The sequence below is a fragment of the Bufo bufo genome, chromosome 4, assembly GCF_905171765.1.
Source record: "Bufo bufo chromosome 4, aBufBuf1.1, whole genome shotgun sequence".
NCBI classification, from domain to species: Eukaryota; Metazoa; Chordata; class Amphibia; order Anura; family Bufonidae; genus Bufo; species Bufo bufo.
The window spans coordinates 372,669,743-372,689,891 of NC_053392.1; the positions used below are offsets into that span (position 1 = coordinate 372,669,743).

The 20,149-nt window shown below is 41.8% G+C and overlaps 1 protein-coding gene across 1 annotated transcript in view; it reads left to right on the forward strand.

Annotated features, from left to right (window-relative positions):
• Positions 1–19,015, forward strand: part of ENPP1 (ectonucleotide pyrophosphatase/phosphodiesterase 1) — a 164,159-nt gene extending 145,144 nt beyond the window's left edge. The window contains exons 22-25 of the mRNA XM_040429149.1: positions 4,622–4,702; positions 11,406–11,538; positions 12,053–12,209; positions 18,672–19,015. Coding sequence (XP_040285083.1) covers positions 4,622–4,702; positions 11,406–11,538; positions 12,053–12,209; positions 18,672–18,830 — 530 coding nt within the window. The 3' untranslated portion in view covers positions 18,831–19,015. The remainder of the gene's footprint in view (positions 1–4,621; positions 4,703–11,405; positions 11,539–12,052; positions 12,210–18,671) is intronic.
• The last annotated feature ends 1,134 nt before the right edge of the window (positions 19,016–20,149 follow it).

Consider the following 20,149-nt stretch of genomic DNA (forward strand, 5'->3'; position numbering starts at 1 on the left):
AACCCTCAACCGACTTACGAAGCGCAGGCCACCAGAATCTCCGAGCGATGAGATCCAGTGTGGCTCTTGCCCCCGGGTGCCCAGCAAGGACCGTATCGTGGTGTTCCTTAAAAATCTTGTGTCTCAAAGCGAGAGGCACAAACAACCTCCCAGGAGGACAAAGATCAGGAGCCTCTTACTGGGCTGCCTGCACCTCTGCCTCCAATTCAGGAAAAAGGGCAGAGACCACCACACCTTCAGCCAAAATGGGACCCGGGTCTTCAAAATTCCCACCTCCCGGAAAACAACGTGACAGGTCATCTGCCTTCACATTCTTAACCCCAGGGCGGAACGTGACAACAAAATTAAACCTTGAAAAGAACAAAGACCATCTGGCCTGTCTCGGGTTCAGACGCTTGGCTGACTCCAAGTAGGCCAGATTTTTATGGTCAGTAAACACAGTAATAGGGTGTCTGGCTCCCTCTAGCCAATGGCGCCATTCTTCGAAAGCCAACTTGATGGCTAACAATTCCTTATCTCCCACATCATAATTTCTCTCTGCGGAGGAGAGTTTCTTTGAGAAAAAGGCACACGGTTGCCATTTGGCAGGAGAGGAACCCTGAGACAAGACCGCACCCACCCCTACCTCAGAAGCATCAACCTCAACTATGAAGGGTAACGAAATATCAGGTTGTACCAGGATGGGAGCGGAAGCAAAAGTCTCCTTGATATTAGAAAAGGCCTTACGCGCCTCTACCGACCAGGAAGAAAAATCTACCCCCTTTCTGGTCATATCAGTGAGTGGTTTAACAACAGAGGAATAATTCAAAATAAATTTCCTGTAATAATTGGCAAGGCCCAAAAAACGCATCAGCGCCTTCTGATTCTCAGGAAGCTCCCACTCAAGCACAGCGCGGACCTTCTCGGGGTCCATGCGAAAACCAGAAGCGGAGAGAAGAAACCCCAGAAATTGAATTTCTGGAACCGCAAACACACATTTTTCCAGTTTCGCGTATAATTTATTCTCCCGCGGGATGAGCAAGACCTGACGTAAATGTTCCTTATGAGTCTTGAAATCAGGAGAAAAAATCAAAATGTCATCCAAATACACTAATACAAATTTTCCCATTAAATGATAAAAAATGCTGTTCACGAAATGCTGAAAAACGGCTGGGGCATTCATCAAACCAAATGGCATAACCAAATTCTCAAAATGGCCCTCAGGAGTATTGAAAGCCGTCTTCCATTCGTCTCCTTCTCTGACCCTGACCAGGTTGTATGCCCCTCTTAGGTCTAATTTGGAAAAGACTTTAGCCCCAACAACCTGGTTAAACAGGTCTGGGATCAGAGGAAGCGGATAAGGGTCACGAATAGTGATACTGTTCAGCTCCCTGAAATCCAGACAAGGTCTTAAAGAACCATCTTTTTTCTTAACAAAGAAAAAACCAGCGGCAACAGGTGACTTCGAGGGTCATATGTGTCCCTTTCTCAGACTCTCAGAGATATAAGCACGCATAGCGACCCTCTCAGGTTGGGAAAGATTGTATAAACGAGATTTAGGCAGCTTGGCGCCTGGGATGAGATTAATAGGGCAATCGTACTCCGTGTGCGGGGGCAAATCCTGAACTCCACTCTCAGAGAAGACATCCGAAAATTCAGAGAGGAAAGGTGGTACAGTCTTAGTAGAAACCTCAGAAACAGATGTCATGAGGCAATTCTCTCTGCAAAAGTCACTCCAACCATTTATTTGCCTCGCTTGCCAATCAATGGTGGGGTTATGTTTAGTGAGCCAGGGTAGCTCCAACACTAGAGGAGTAGGCAAACCGCTAAGGACGAAACATGACACATCCTCAACATGAGCATCACTGACAATTAAACGGATATTGTGAACTATGCCCTTTAATGATTTCTGAGAAAGTGGAGCGGAATCAATAGCAAAAACAGGAATATCCTTTCCCAAAGTGCATACCTGGAAACCATGAGTTATTGCAAATTGATTATCAATGAGATTGACAGCTGCTCCACTATCCAGAAAAATCTCACAAAAAATGCTTTTGCTCTCTAGCACCACCCTAGCAGGCAGGACAAAACGGGAACTACAAGCAAACGGAAAACCTTCAATTTCCGCCTCAACCCTGCCAATAGTAACAGACGGAACATTTTTAAAAGATTTTTTCCTTTTAGTTTCTTTATTACTCCCAGAAAACTGCCTGAATCTCCTAGAGGGACAAACATTTGCCAAATGATTTATACCTCCACAACAAAAACAAACCCTCCCATGCGGGCTGAATCTTCTATCGTCAGAGGCAATCAACCCCAGCTGCATGGGCTCCTGCTCAGAAGGGGCTGACAGCGACTGAGACCCCTGCGCACAGAAAGAGACCGCTGCACTGTCCCGGGACTGAGTATGACAGGAAGGAGAGATCTCTCCTCTCTCTCTAAGACGCCTGTCAATACGAACGGCCTGAGACATAGCAGAATCCAAGGAGGTAGGTCTCTCATGAAAGGCAAATGCATCTTTCAATCTCTCTGAAAGACCATGGCAAAATTGACTTCGGAGTGCAGCATCATTCCAACCAGTATCAGCTGCCCATCTCCGAAATTCTGAGCAGTATATCTCTGCGGATTGTTTACCCTGGCATAACAGACATAGTCTAGACTCAGCCAGAGCAATACGATCCGGATCATCATATATCTGACCCAGGGCTAAAAAGAATTCATCCACTGAACGGAGGGGCCGTGCCCCCTCCGGCAGCGAAAAGGCCCAGGATTGAGCGTTACCCCTGAGCAGTGATATAATGATCCCCACCCTCCGTTTTTCATCACCAGAGGAATGGGGAAGAAGGCAAAAATGGAGTTTGCAAGCCTCTCTAAAACGCACAAAATACTCACTACCCCCGGAGAACGTATCCGGGAGCGAGATCTTAGGCTCAGAACAAACTCCATGAACGCAAGCTGAACCGGTCACTTGAAACTGAGAAAAAGTCTTACGGAGATCAGCTACCTCCAATGAAAAACCCTGGAAGCGTTCAGCCAAAAGTGAAACCGGATCCATGCTTGAGACGGTTTTGGCGGCTTATAATGTCACGGATGGTGTACAGGAAACAAGACAATAATCTAAACAATGACTCACTGGATCCACAACTAAGGAACAAAAGGGAGACCTCTGCAAGAGACCTGCCGCTCTCCCTTATTGCTCAGCCTATGCGACCACCCCAAAGGTGGATGGGTGCATATCCACGAACCTCGACTATCTTACACCTGATGACCCTACAATAGTGAGGGGACACGACCACCGGCTCCCTACACAGACACGGAGGGAGTCAGGGTCACCTGGATCCAGAAAACAGAAAATCATAAATACATAAACAGAACTTATCTTGCAGACGACTGGGGACTGGGGACTGGGGACTGGGGACTGTGGACTGGGAACAAGGAACAGCATGCACACACACTCCAGGAAGTTGTATAAGCCGCACACTACTGCATTCTGGGGAGGAACTTAAAGGGCAGCAATCAGTCCAACAGCATGACAGCTGAGATAGACTAACGAGATGAGAAGCTAAACCAAAACAAAGAAATTCAAGGAGGAGGATCTGAAAGGCTCCTGTCAGAGCTTCTCAACTGTCTGGCTGTGACAGTGACATGGCAACTTAAAATTATTCCAGTGAAATCTGCCCTTTACTTATGCACCCTGCCGTGTGCTCGTACAGAAGTTTACAACCACATATAGGGTGTTTCTGTAAACTACAGAATCAGGGCAATAAATATTGAGTTTTGTTTGGCTGTTAACCCTTGCTTTGTTACTGGAAAAAAAAAAGGATTAAAATGGAAAGTCTGCCAAAAAGTGAAATTCTGAAATTTCATCTACATTTTCCATTAATTCTTGTGGAACACCTAAAGGGTTAAGAAAGTTAGTAAAATCTGTTTTGAATACATTGAAGGGTGTAGTTTCTAAAATGGGGCCATTTATGGGTGGTTTCTATTATGTGAGCCTCACAAAGTGACTTCAGGCCTGAACTGGACATTAAAAAGTGGGTTTTGGAAATTTTCAGAAATATTTCAAGATTTGCTTCTAAACTTCTAAGCCTTCTAGGGTCCCAAAAATAGTGACAAGAAAACAATCTCAGAATGGCTTGGATAAGTAAAAGCGTTTTAAAGTTATCACCACATAAAGTGACACATGTCTCAGATTTGCAAAAATCGGCCTGGGATTTAAAGGGACACTGACAGGCGAAATCAGCATATATAGTTAGATATATCACATTACAGGTCTTATAGAGTCTTTTAAAAGCATATAACTATCCCCCCTGTCCACCTTATAAAGAGCGAAATATAAAGTTTTATAACCTGCTTCTCCGTTCAGCAATCTGCCCAAGGGGCGGCGTTTTTATGTGAAAATGCGCCCAGCCAGCCTTCCCAACTGCCGTTCTTAAGCCCCGCCCAGCTCATCATTATTCACTTCGCTGGGCGGCGGCTAGAACTCTCCCCAGTCCCGATCCTGCGCCTGCGCAATTCAATCCTCCCGGCATCGTTCATGCCCAATCTTCTGCGCCTGCTGATTTCGCCTGTCAGTGTCCCTTTAAGGTGAAAAGTGGCTCGGTACTGAAGAGGTTAAATTATATGTATTTATTTTTTTTAGGCCTCAAAAGATCTTCTAAAGATGATGGTTATTCAGGACTTACAACCAGCAACATGATTCCAATGTATCCTGCATTTCAAGGTTAGCTTTGCTCCTTGTATTGGTATGTTAACTTCTCTAGGGCAAATGGTTGAAAAAAATTAATAAATTGAGCAATGACATCAAACAAGCAGAAGTAAATTATTAAAGGCATCTATCTGCAGATTTGTACCTATGACCTGCTGCATGTGAGCTTGGCAGCTGAAGGCATCTGTGTTGGTCCCAGAAAAATTAAGTTTTAATTTATGCAAATGAGCGTTTAGGAGCAACAGGGGCGTTGCCATTACTCCTAGAGGCTCAGCTCTCTCTGCAACTGCCGCACCCCCTGCACTTTGATTGACAGGGCCAAGAAATGAAAACGTTATCACACCTGCCTGGTTTTCTGGCATAAATGAAGAAAGAAGTTGATGGCAGCTTGGAGCTGCCATAGATTTCTGTATAGGAACAAGGACTGTTAGAGAATGTGCCTGATTTATGCTGAGGCCTGTGTCTATGATAAATCTCCCTCAATGTTTTTAGGAGATAATTAATATATGGAGTCCGACTCCAATATAGAATGCATATTTATGAAATTGGAGGCATAAAGAGGGTTTATTCACATCTATAGAAATCCTATTACATCTTCATACAATATTAAACTGTGATACAGTTATATGCATAAGCCTTAATTCTTTGCACGCACTGTAGTAAATGTATCATATGGCTCTTATCAAAATTATTACTAATCTTAGAGAAAATCTTGAGGGTTAGGAGAGAGTTGATGGGAGCAGTGTGACACATATAAAATTGTAGCAAATGAATAGTTAAAGGGGTTTTACAATACCCTAAAGAAGTTAACAGAACACTGCTCTAAAATTGAAAAATAAGCCTTACTGAGCGGCTTAATACCCACGGTCCGTGTGTCTCTCATCCATTGGTGCATTCAGTCTTTACCAGTAGTGATAAGCGGCATAGGCAATATTAGTTTTCGTGATATTTCGCGAATTCTAGGATTCGTGATCTCATTATTTTTGTGATTGCACAAATCGGCACTAATGCGCATATTTTTTGGGCAGTACATGCAACTTCACATTTTATCGGGACTGAGGAGATCTTACTGATTGGTGTACTAAGTATTGTTGTGACATCACAGCACTATGTCTGTAGCATGTATGTATGGACAGCAGAGAAACAGTAATTCCTATCACACTACCTAACACCCTGCACTGGAACCTATCAGCTACACTATATAACTATCTAACCTACACTGACTATCTCCCACTAACTATCTGTATTATATATATGACCTAACTAACTCTCTAATGTAATTGGATAAGGAATAGGATCCAGATGAAAGCACAGAGCACAGTCACTGCTCTCTCTCTCTCTCTCTCTCAGAACTGCAAACAAACTGCAGAAAATGGCTGCTGGGGAGGTTTTTATATAGTAAGGGGTAGGCAACTTTCCTATTGGTTGCTAGGGATGTTGCTAAGCTCTGATAAAGATATTGCAGCCTTCTCATTGGCCCACAAGCAAGAAGGGAGGTTACTATCTAGAATATTCGTGATTATGAAAATATAGCAATATATTCTACATCTTCACGAATTCTCGAAGTGCCGATATTCGCGATAAAAATTTGCGATTAGAATATTCGCGATCAACACTAGTTACCAGCTCTGCAGAGATGAAGTCACTGGTTACTTCACAAGATTGCTGCAGGCAATCACTGGCTTTAACTCCCATAAGGGAGTTGACACTGTAGCAATGATTAGCCAGGCTACCCCAGGTGACTGCTGAAACCAGTGATTGGCTGCAGTGATCGCGGAAGACCGCTGGAACCACTGGAATGGTGTGATTGAAGGAGAGTTAGGTAAGTTAACACTAACAAGGCCTGAAAAGCAAACAAAAAACTTATGGCAGCACACTGTTATGCATGCAAACAAGAACTAGGGATTAGAGATTATTCTGTATTACAGTGCCACTATACCTACTATACGTGAAAAATGGAAGCTCTTTGCGCACATTTTTGAAAGTGTGTCAGGCCCATCTACCAACGTCAAGGTGGCTTCTGCAGATGGGTACCAAACACTAACAAAACTGCCTCTCCTGGGCCTAACCTAAGCCTAAGGCTGGGTTCACACGGGCAATGTGGGTGATGTGCGGGTAAGATGCGGGTGCGTTGTGGGAAAATGCGCAATTTTTTTCCTGCGAGTGCAAAGTGTTTTAATGCGTTTTGTAAGCGCGTGAGAAAAATCAGCATGTTTGGTACCCAGACCCGAACCCGGACTTCTTCACAGAAGTTCGGGTTTGGGTTAGGTGTTCTGTAGATTTTATTATTTTCCCTTATAACATGGTTATAAGAGAAAATAATAGCATTCTTAATACAGAATGCTTAGTAAAATGTCCATTGAGGGGTTAAAAATAATAAACAAATTTAACTCACCCCATCCACTTGGTCGCTTAGCGGATCTCCTCTTCTTTCTTCAGGACCTGGGTAAAGGACCTTTGATGATGTCACTGCGCTCATCACATGATCCATCACATGGTCCATCAGCATGGTGTTGGATCATGTGATGGACCATGTGATGAGCGCAGTGATGTCACCAAAGGTCCTTTTCCTCCGAGGTCATCAAAGAAGAAAGAAGAGAAGTCGGGCTGCGCGAACAAGTGGATGAGGTGAGTTAAAAAAAATATTTTTTTTTTTAACCCCTCCATATTTTACTAAGCATTTTGTATTAAGAATGCTATTATTTTCCCTTATAGCCATGTTATAAGGGAAAATAATAAAGATCGGGTCCCAATCCCGATAGTCACCTAGCAACCATGCGTAAAAATCGCACCGCATCCGTACTTGCTTGCGGATGCTTGCGATTTTCACGCAACCCCATTCACTTCTATGGGGCCTGCGTTGCGTGAAAAACGCACAATATAGAGCATGCTGCGATTTTCACGCAACGCACAAGTGATAAGTGACAATCACCGCTCATGTGCACAGCCCCATAGAAATGAATGGGTCCAGATTCAGTGCGGGTGCAATGCGTTCACGTCACGCATTGCACCCGCGTGGAAAACTTGCCCGTGTGAAAGGGGCCTAAAATGTTTAGGGCAGTTTAGGAACCAGCTATATTTATACTCTTCTCAGAAGCCCTGGGCAGATGTGTGGGGAGTGCTCAATCTAAGGCCTCTTTCACACGGCCGTTTTTCTTTTTCCGTTTTGCGGGCCGTTTTTTGCTGTCCGTATACGGAACCATTCATTTCAATGGTTCCGCAAAAAAAACGGAATGTGTTCCTTATGCATTCCGTTTCCGTATTTCCGTTTTTCCGTTCCGTTTAAAGATAGAACATGTCCTATATTTGGCCGCAAATCACGTTCCGTTGCTCCATTAAACTCTATGGGTCCGCAAAAAAACGGAATGCATACGGAAATGCATCCGTATGTCTTCTGTATCCGTTCCGTTTTTTTTGCGGAACCATCTATTGAAAATGTTATGCCCAGCCCAATTTTTTCTATGAAATTACTGTACACTGTATATGCCATACGGAAAAACGGAACGGAAACGGAAACACAACGGAAACAAAAAACGGAACAACGGATCCGTTTAAAACTGACCGCAAAACACTGAAAAAGACATACTGTCGTGTGAAAGAGGCCTAAAGGAGGGAGCTACCTTCCAAACATACTGCAAGAAAATTTAGACTTGCACAACCAAAGTCACAAGTGCACCTCTATAAAGCTAGCATGCAAACAGAAAACAAAAAATGTATGACAGCACACCACACATGCAAACAATAGAACTAGGGATTATTCTGGATTAAAGTGGTATTATACCTACTATACATAAAAAATGGAAGCTCTTCGCGCACATTTTTCATCAAACGTGTGTCAGGCCCATCTACTAATGTCAAGGTGGCTTCTGCAGATGGGGACCTAAGGCCGGGTTCACACGAACGTGTGTGACCCGTGCCTGTGAAGCGGCCCGCAAATAGCGGGCCGCAATGCTCGTTCGCCGGCCATAGGTCAGGATCCGACCGTTCCGCTAAAAGATAGGACTTGTTCTATCTTTTTGCGGAACGGAAGAACGGGACGTAACCCCAGGAGGCACTCCGTAGTGCTTCCGAGGGGTCCCGTCCCGTGCGGCCGTTCCGCGATTCCGGATTAGCGGACCCATTGAAGTGAATGGGTCCGCATCCGTGATGCGGAATTCACACGGAACTGTGGCCGTGTATTGCGGCCCGCGATTTGCGGGCCGCAATACGGCCACGGATCACACACGTTCGTGTGAACTTAGCCTAACACTAACAGAACTGCCTCTCTTGGGCCTAACTAAAGCCTACAATGTTCAGGATGGTGTAGGAACCAGCTATATTTATACTCTGCAAAGAAGCCCTGGGCAGATGGGTGGGGTGCTTAATCTAAAGGAGGGAGCTATCCTCTAAACATACTACAAAAAAATTTAGACTAGCACATCCAAAGTCTGAAAAGGGCTGAAAAGAATTATTAATCTGTTTCTAGAAAAGCTTTATGATAGCCAATATAATATGATGGCTGCCTAGATCCGTTTTGCTATTCAGGATAGCTGCAGGTAAAATAATTTGGGAGAATTTACAGGTATATTTAATAAGGACCTGTCACCTCTCCTGACATGGCTGTATGTTATTCTGTTTCTCTATTATTCTTACTAGAAGTGTATGAATGAATTGCCAGCAGTCTGTAGTAAAGGTCCATCTGGGTGTTACCAGTTGGGGAGAGGGTGCCCCTGCACAGTCTGCTACTGCCAGCACTGATTACACACTGTGTCAGACTGTGCAGGGACACACCCTCAACGACACCTAGTTGGATCCTTATTGCAGACTGCTGACAAGTCATTCATATATTTCCAATAGAGGGTTGGTACAACATAGACCCATAAGAATATATGCTTTAGAATTGTTATTGCACAAGGAATGCAAGTAGTTACTAAAAACGGACATTTCAAGATACAGAAGGTGACAGCCCTTGTTAAAAGGGGCTATATGGCCTAGAAGCAGACAACCCCAATTGGTTGTAAAGTGTTCTGCATTTCCTCCAGGTTCTCTAATTTCTGAGAGGAAACTGGAGAATCTGGAGGAAACACACTGGAGGATCTGGGAGAACATACAACGCCATGCAGATGTTTGATTGGAATCTCGGATCCAACGCAACAGTGTGAACCACTGTGATTTCCTGTGCGTTTACTTCATTCTAAAAGACATGCTGACTAACTTTGTAATTTAATTTGCAGTATACATTTGGATACGTAGCTACCTCCATTTTGGTTGTGTACTCTTAGGCCTCTTTCACACGAGCGTGTCCGGATAAGGTCCAGATGCGTTGCGGCAAACCCGTGTGAGTAGGTACCCAATTGCAGTCAGTTTTGACTGCGATTGCGTTCCGTTGTTCAGTTTTTATCGCGCGGGTGCAATGTGTTTTGCACGCGCGTGATAAAAAACTGAATGTGGTACCCAGACCCGAACTTCTTCACAGAAGTTCAGGTTTGGGTTCAAGGTTGTGTAGATTGTATTATTTCCCCTTATAACATAACATGGTTATAAGGGGAAATAATAGCATTCTGAATACAGAATGCAAAGTAAAATAGGGCTGGAGGGGTTAAAAAAAATAATAATAATTTAACTCGCCTTAATCCACTTGTTTGCGCAGCCGGCATCTCTTCTGTCTTCTTCTTTGAGGAATAGGACCTTTGATGACGTCACTGCGCTCATCACATGGTCCATCACATGATCTTTTACCATGGTGATAGATCATGTGACGGACCATGTGACGAGCGCAGTGACGTCATCAAAGGTCCTATTCCTCAAAGAAGAAGACAGAAGAAATGCCGGCTGCGCGAACAAGTGGATTAAGGTGAGTTAAATTATTATTTATTTATTTTTTAACCCCTCCAGCCCTATTGTACTATGCATTCTGTATTCAGAATGCTATTATTTTGCCTTATAACCATGTTATAAGGGAAAATAATAATGATCGGGTCCCCATCCCGATCGTCTCCTAGCAACCGTGCGTGAAAATCACACTGCATCCGCACTTGCTTGCGGATGCTTGCGATTTTCACGTAGCCCCATTCACTTCTATGGGGCCTCCATTGCGTGAAAAACGCAGAATATAGAGCATGCTGTGATTTTCACGCAACGCACAAGTGATGCGTGAAAATCGCCGCTCGTGTGCACAGCCCCATAGAAATGAATGGGTCCGGATTCAGTACGGGTGCAATGCATTCTTGTCACGCATTGCACCCTCGCGGAAAACTCGCCCGTGTGAAAGGGCCCTTAACCACTCTTTCCCAAGGCTGTTTTAATTAGAGCAATGTATATTTGGAGCCTGCTTTCCATGAATTCATTTGAGGTCTGCTGGTGCAAGGAGAGGAGTCGTCATAGAGTAGGGTCCTATCTAAAAGAGGTCACCTTGCTGTGGTCGCACAAATTATTTTGATCAAAATATATTTTGCCAAGTACCTTGTTTTCATTTATGTAGTGAATATAGCATTAGTAAAATGTATGCTATTTTGCATTTTTGCTGTTGTTTTTGCATTTTGGCAAAAGATGCCTTGGCCAGTTGCACTGGTTATGCCATATTTGAAACATTTTCCATAGTCTACTTTTTCTCAAAAATGTGTAAAAAAACAAAAGTCGCTTGCAATAAAAAAGCATGAAATGTGTGGCTTTTTGTACAAACCTCCCAAAAATTTTCCACAAAAAGGAAGCCTTATCATTTTCTTTTTTTTCTTTTTAGGGGTATGGGAATATTTTCATGAAATTCTATTGGCAAAATATACAAAACAGAAGAATAGTATTAATGTCATCAGTGGTCCAGTATTTGACTATAATTTTGATGGGCGATATGACACTGTGGAGCAAATTAAACAGTAAGTAAAGGGTTACATTGTTAAAACTTCTTTATTTTTTTAATATAATAGACACTAAGTATAAATGGCCTTTAATAGGTTTCCCACAGCAAATATTTTTGCAGCTATCCACAGGATCCCCACCTATCACTAGTACGTTCCTGTGGATAGGAGATAAATGTTGGTTGAATGGAAATCCCTTTAAGAGCTGCCCATTAGTGTCATAGTGTAATTCCTTGTTCACATCATTACATAGATTAGATTTTTATTCTTTTCAAAATTCTTTTTATTGAAAACTATTTTTGTGTAATTTCAGTTTTTCGATTTCTATTAGACATAAGAAAGATAAATTGTGGTTTCTTGTTAACACTAGTGTAGGGCTACAATCCCATCTGTGACGTCTTCTCCGCTCACATTTTATTTACTAAAATTGAGACTTGGACAACATGGTAAAAAATTAAACCTCTCTTGGCTAGGCTAATTCAGTCTTACCTTTTTCCCTAAATGATAAAATCAAATATATGTTTCATTGCAGGATGGTACAGGATTCGGGTGTCTACCTCCCAACTCACTACTTTATAATTTTGACAAGCTGCAAGAATTCTTCCGAGACTCCTGAGCAATGTTCTAGCCCTATGGAGGTCATATCTTTCATTGTACCACACAGAGAAGACTACAGTGAAAGCTGTGCTGTAAGTTTTGGCTTTATTAAGGATCAGTAGACCATAGGTTCTCTATTCCAATTTCTAGGAGACCCCAACAGGTTGTGCTCTGAGCAGTTTGCATTCATACTGGGTGTTAATACTGGGGTATTTCAAGATTTTATAACTGATGACCTATCCTCTGGATAGGTCATCAGTATCTGATGGGTGGGGGTTCGACACGAGGGACTCCCGCCAGTCAGCTGTTTCTGCCTTCTCCGTGCTCACCAACCACAGTGCCTTCTACAGGATTGAGCTGCACCTAGACCACGTGACAAATGAACGTGTCCTCACTGGCCTAGGAAAAGCTTAGAGAAGCTCGAACAGCTGATCGGCGGGGGTCCCAGGTGTTAGACCCCCACCGATCACATACTGATGACCTATCTATAGGATAGGTCTTCAGTTATAAAGTCTCGGAAAACCCCTTTAATGGTGTAGAAAACCACAATCTCTATAAAACGGTGACAGTGGCAATTTGTACATTTATGGTGCTTGAAAAGACACTATATCGTTATTCTTCATCTTATATTTTATTCTTCCCTGGTTTTCTGCAATGAATACAACTCAAACTGCTTAACATACCGATTCTGTTCAAATGGTGTTTCAAAGCTCTCAGCGCTGAGAGGTTCGTTATGTATTTTTGGATAAATTTACATTAAAAAAAAAATTCCCATAGGAATGAATGGCAGAATTCTGCTATTAATACAGTTTATGTACAGGCTGGGTTAAAACTGTGTTTCAAAGCTCTTGGTGATGAGGGGTGCGCTATCAATTTTTGAAGTCAATGGGATTTGTCCTTTTTTAATAAATTTATGCTTAAAAATGAAAAAAAAAAACAACAACATAGAAATGAATGGAGAAATGTTCAGAGAATCAAGTTTTAACTGCTATGGATGATGTCTCAAGCAGTCTGTAAGACAGGGTGGTAGTCAGACACCGCACGCATGCACGGCCCCTCCTCTCTCCCTCTCTCACACACACACATTGTCAGCTCGTTTCAAGCACTATGGCCCCTTGCAGACGAGCGAGTTTTCCGCACGGGTGCAATGCGTGATGCGAACGCATTGCGCCCGCATGGAATCTGGACCCATTCATTTTTCACGCATTAAATGGCATTGCACCCGTGCGATAAAAACTGAACAACTGAAAGCGATCGCAGGCAAAACTGAATGACTTTGCTTGAGAAATTGCGCATTCACTGAACGCATTCGCAAAGCATCCTGACCTAATCCGGACATGCTCGTCTGCAATGGGCCTATGGGGGAGATTTATCAAAACTGGTGTAAAGTAGAACTGGCTTAATTGCCCATAGCAACCAATCATATTGCACCTTTCATTTTCCAAATGATCTCTGAAAAATGAAAGGTGGAATCTGATTGGTTGCTGTGGACAACTAAGCCCCTTACAGTATATGTATTTTCTTCAGGAAATGTCTAGGTCTAATATTGCCATTTCTCTGCCACACTGCTCCATGTGAATGTATCCATGTTATCTTGAGTGAATGTTCTGCACTTTGTTTAAACTGATGATCTATCCTCTGGATAGATCATCAGCATCTGATCGGCGGGGGTCCGACACCCGGGACCCCCGCCGATCAGCTGTTTGAGAAGGCAGCGGCGCTCCATCAGCGCAGCGGCCTTCTCACTGTTTACCGCGGGCCCAGTGACGTCACGACTAGTATCTACTGGCCTGGGTGCGGCGAAGCTCCGTTCACTATGAAATGTGATTGGTGGGTTCACACTTTTTATGCCTCCATTTGACGTATACGTTAGAAAAAAAAGATACAAAAATGCAGCACACCACGTATCCTGAAGAGTCTGGTAAAAAAACAACATATACTCTTTTTGAAAATGGTAAAAAATTATATAAATACAATTTTTTTTTCACTATTGAACTGTATGGCATCAGTCTGAGGAATCCGTTTAATGTATATGTTTTTGTATACATTAAATGGATAGGAAAAACGCAATGTGAACCCAGCCTAAGTGCCACGAGTGTCCTCTGTAAGGCCTCATACATATGAACGTTTTTTTTTCCGTTTATGTTCCGTTTTTTGCGTTCCGTATACTGAACCAATGGATTCATTTCAATGGATCTGCAAAAAAAATGGAAGGTATTCCGTATGCCTTCCGTTTCCGTATTTCCGTTACGTTTAAAGATAGATCATGTCCTATTATTGTCTGCATAACGGACAGGGATAGCACTGTTCTATCAGGGGCCAGCTGTTCAATTCCACAAAAAACAGAATGCACACGGATGTCATCCGTATTTTTTGCGAATCCGTTTTTTGCAGATCGCAAAATACTGAAAAAGCCATGCGGTCGTATGCAATAGACCTAATAGAAATCCTTTTGCTGTCTTTTGAACACGTGCTATCTGTAACTTTGCAATTGCGCCCTCTCCTGGTGAAAAAGGGAAGAACAGCCTAATGAAGATTGTATTCTCAAGCTCTTCACAAGATGTTTTACATTTTCTACCAGTGAGAGATTTTTCCTAAGGCCTCATGCACACAAACGTATTTTCTTACCGTGTCCGTTCCGTTTTTTGCGGACCGTATACAGAAGCATTCATTCCAATAGGTCCATAAAAAAAAAAAAAACGGAAGTTACTCCGTGTGCATTCCGTTTACATATGTCCGTATTTACGTTCCACAAAAGAACGTGTTCTATTATTGTCCCCTTTACGGACAAGGCTAGGACTGTTTTATTAGGGGCCAGCTGTTCCGTTCCGCAAAATACGGAATGCACACGGATGTCATTCGTATTTTTTGCGGATCCGTTTTTTGCGGACTGCAAAATACATATGGTTGTGTGCATGAGGCCTAAGGCCCCTTGCAGACGAGCGTGTCCGGATTAGATCCGGATGCGTTGCGTCTGTGATCAGGGAAAATCGTGTGAGTAGGTACGCAATTGCAGTCAGTTTTGACTGCGATTGCGTTCTGACGTTCAGTTTTTATCGTGCGGGTGCAATGCGTTTTGCACGCGCGTGATAAAAAACTGACTGTGGTACCAGGACCCGAACCCGGACTTCTTCACTGAAGTTCGGGTTTGGGATCGGTGTTCTGTATATTTTATTATTTTCCATTATAACATGGTTATAAAGGAAAATAATAGCATTCTTTAATTCAGAATGCTAAGTAAAAGTTCCATTGTGGGGTTAAAAAAACTAACCTCATCCACTTGATGGCGCAGCCGGGCTCGTCTTCTTTCTACTACTTCTTGCAGGACCTGGCTGGAAAAGGACTTTAGGTGACGTCATTGTGCTCACCACGTGGTGAGTGCGGTGACGTCAGCGCAGGTCCTGCTGAATGAAGATAGAAGGTTCTTCTATCTTCATTCAGCAGGACCTGCGCTGACATCACCACGCTCACCACGTGGTGAGCGCGATTACGTCATCAAAGGTCCTTTGGCAGGTCCTGAAAGACGAAGAAAGAAGAAGATGCAACAACAGGATGAGGTGAGTAAATTTTTATTATTTTTTTAACCCCGAAAGCCACAGTTTAGTAAGCATTCTGTATTAAGAATGCTATTATTTTCACTCATAACCATGTTATAAGGGAAAATAATACAGTAAACTTGACTTTTATCAATTTACTTACATCATCTCCTAGCAACCATGCGTGAAAATCACACCGCATCACACATTGCACCCGCGCGGAAATCTCGCCCGTGTGAAAGAGTGCCCATACTTAGATGATAGCTGATGATCCTGGCTAGTTCTTTTATAGTGATTCACTAATACATGGCAAAAAACTAATTTGAGTTTCAGACTTTTTCTAGTACAGAGGATAATGAAAGGTAAACCCTGGCCATTACTTGTAATTACTTGTGGATTACCAGATCATATGTGGCTCCAATGTAAATGGCTAATAGACTAACCTTCTAATTATAACTATTTACACCACGCAACAAAAAAAAACTTTTCGTCTGCTACTCGGCAAAAATCATTTGTCCTATACTAAATGAGCAGTGCGGATTACAAATCCGAAGTCAGAATTTTTGTAACACGTCACAAAATTTTGCTATGCATAAGTATGCCTAAATAAATTAAGCACTTGGAAAGCATTGAATAATTTTGAACAGAACGAGTTTTACTCCAACAATTACCTGATCTACATCAAAGTTTGCGTAGTAAACAGTGTATGAAAATGTAATGGAATAACAAAATTTTCAAGTCTCGTTTTTCAGTTTAAAAGTCTTACTTGAGCAAGGCCCAGTAGTATTAGAAGTACTTCAGGCATCTGATTTTGCTTTTGTGAACGGTCATATTTTCCCGATGCAAAAACCAGCAGTAGTCCCCCATCATGTTGGGATTCCAGCGACCTTGATACCTGTTCTCCATTGTAGAAATATCTTTATGGAACCGCTCTCCATGTTCGTCACTTACTTGTCCCAAATTGGGTGGGAAAAAGTCAACATGGGAATGTAAGAAATGTACTTTCAATGACATTTGGCAGCCAAGTTGTTCATATGCTGTAAGCATGTTGTCTACTAATTTAGCATAGTTTGAAGCTCGTCTGTTCCCAAGGAAGTTCTGCACTACTAGCACAAATGCATCCCAAGCTGCAAGACGCACTCGATTCTTGCGCTGATAATAAGTAGTGTATTTGCCACATATGTAGCAGAAATTGTCTGGATCATTAACACATTTACGTTTATCCATCTAAAGTTTCAAAACTGATAGCACTATAACAGATCACTTTATCAAACTCTGTCCAGCTTGCCTTATATATTACTGCTGACATCAGCCTGAGTGCATCCGAACAGGTCTGGACATGTCCATTGGAATATCTCCAATATAATGCATTATAATTATAACTGAATAGGCTTCGCATGTATATCTTAACCCTTTAAGGACTTTTGCACGTGCAGTGGGCGCCATAGCCGCCGGGTTTCTGCTATTTTAAATAGCAGAGACCCGCGGCACATGTATGCAATCAGCCATAAGGCTGATCGCATACATTTTCCCTTTCAGATGCCGTGGTCAAATGTGACCACGGCATCTGCGCAGTCCGGAAGCGGAAGTTGCGCACTTCTGCTCCGCTAACTTCGTTCCCCGGCTGAGATTGGGGAACCTGTTACATTGATCTAATAGGCTGAAGTCTCAAGCAGGCTTCAGTGCCTATTAGATGACTATACCAATACAGGCCACTAGGTGGCAATATTGTATTGGTATAGTGCAAATGAAGTGTTCAATGGTGTCTATATAGACATCAATGAACACAATAGGCAATCTAATGCTTGCCAGTTATTGTCACCCAAGGTGACTTAAAAAAAGTAAAAAAAAAGGTTAAAAAAATGTTTTTGCAAATTAATCCTTAAAATAAAAATTTAAATACTTAATAAAAAAAATAAACATCATGGGCATCGTTTTTTATAAAAAGTCGCACACACTTCAAATTGGTATACTGAAAAGAACAGATTGTTCCGCAAAAAATTTGCCCTCACACAGCCTTGTACACATAACTACAAAAAAGTTATAGGGGTCAGAATATGGTTATAAATATAAATATATAAATATATATATATATATATATATATATATATATATATATATATATATATTTTTTTTTTTTTTTTTTTCAGTATTAAAACACAATAAAAATTACACAAGTGGGGTATCGTTGTAACCGTACTGACCTGGAGAATGAAGATAACAGGTCAATTTTAACGCATAATGTACAGTGTAAAAAAGCCTTCATCAGAATTGCGTTTTTTCCCAATTCTACCCCATTTGGAATTCCCCCCCCCCGCTTCCTACTACATGGTATGCATCCGTAAATGGTGCCATTAGAAAGTACAACTTGTCCCACAAAAAATAAGTCCTTATAAGGCTATGTGAATGGAAAATTAAAAAAGTTAGGACTATGGGAACGCGGGGAGTGAAAAACGAAAATGCAAAAATGGAAAATCCCAGGGTCCTTAAGGGGTTAAAATCTAGACATGTCAGGCAAATTCCGAGTTCATGTTTGGAATCAGCACGCTCATTTTAGTATTAATCACATGTTTTTCTCTCAGTAGCGAAATCATTGTTGCGCGGTGTTATCAGTTTTATTATTATTAATAATAATAATAATATTTCCAAAACCCATCCGTTCTCAATGAAAACATCCCCATTCCTTTCTCCTGAGCAAGCCTAACTGCAGGGCAACTGGGAGTGTCTGTATACCACAAATCTCATAGGGCCCCACAGCAAAATTTTGTATGGCCACCCTGCCCCGCCAAGTGGCATGAATTTCAACAAAAAATGGTAATAAAAATAAGTCGCTCTCTAACTTCTATGTCAGAAAAAGCTGAAATATATGGAAGTCATTCTGAACACCATATTTCTCAATGTACAGTACCTGCAATGTACAACCAACATAAATACATTGAGAAACCCATTAAATATGATATATTTGCTTGAAATGATAAAAAAAAGTATCATACTAATTGTTTTTTTTTGTATTTATAGGAGCATAAAGAATTCACATGGATTGAAGAACTTTTCCAGTTGCATGTAGCCCGTGTGAAGGACATTGAACTTCTTACTGCTCTCAGTTTCTTTCATAACACAAATTTCTCTGTTTCTGAAATTTTACAGCTCAAAACATTTCTTCGTATTTATTTATGAGCATTTTAAGCCCAAGTAGTATGTTTTGTATTATAAAATTCAAGTATCTATATCCCCAAACCACCTCTCGTTATAGCTTATCACAGAATACATTGGGGGTAAAAAATCTGCATTTTACTGCGGTCTTAGATACCCTCTTCACTGCTGAAGGATGCATCAAATTTATGACTAGGTACAGGCCTCATCATTAAAGGCCACTAGCACATCCGCAATACCCAGTCCCCATAGCTCTGTGTGCTTTTATTGTGTAAAAAGAACGATTTGATACATATGCAAATTAACCTGAGATGAGTCCTGTCCCTGACTCATCTCACATACAAGACTTATCTCAGGTTAATTTGCATATGTATAAAATGTTTTTTTTTTACACAATAAAAGCACACAGAGCTATGGGGACTTGGTATTGCGGATGTGCTAGCGGCCATCTAGCAACCCATGTCCCCAGCTCTATACACAAAATCCCGGTGACAGGTTCCCTTTAATCAGGTGCATCCTCTGCAAGTCCATAGGCCTAGATTGAAATCCAGCCCATGACTGGAGTAGATTTCAATTGTCATATATGCCTGATGTAAACGTTAGTAAATTTGGACCCCCACGCACCACTCCCTCACACCGCCCCCACCACTTCTCAGTGTTGAGGGCGGTGTAAAAACCCAATGTGTGCCTAATCTTAGGCACACAGGCATTCAATAAGAGGGGTATTTTTTTTAATATATTTATATATATATATATATATATATATATATATATATATATCTATATATATCAAAACTTGGCCTAAACAGAAGTTCGGGCTAGGGATCGGTGTTCTGAAGATTGTATTATTTTCCCTTATAACATCGTTATAAGGGAAAATAATAGCATTCTTAATACAGAATGCATAGTACAATAGAGCTGGAGGGGTTAAAAAAAATAATAATAATAATTTAACTCACCTTAATCCACTTGATCGCGCAGCCGGCATCTCTTCTGTCTTCTTGTTTGCTGTGCACAGGAATAGGATCTTTGATGATGTCACTGTGCTCATCACATGGTCCAATCACATGGTTCATCACCATGGTGAGGGACCATGTGATTGGATCATGTTATGTGACGTCACCACAGGTCCTTAGCCGGCAGCTCAACATTACAGAAGAAGACAGAGATCCGCAACTACGTGATCAAGTGGACTCAATGAGTTAATATTTTTTTATTTTTAACCCCTCCATCACTATTTTACTTTGCATTCTGTATTCAGAATGCTATTATTTCCCTATATAACCATGTTAAAAGGGAAAATAATACAGATCGGGTCCCCAGCCCGATCGTCACCTAGCAAC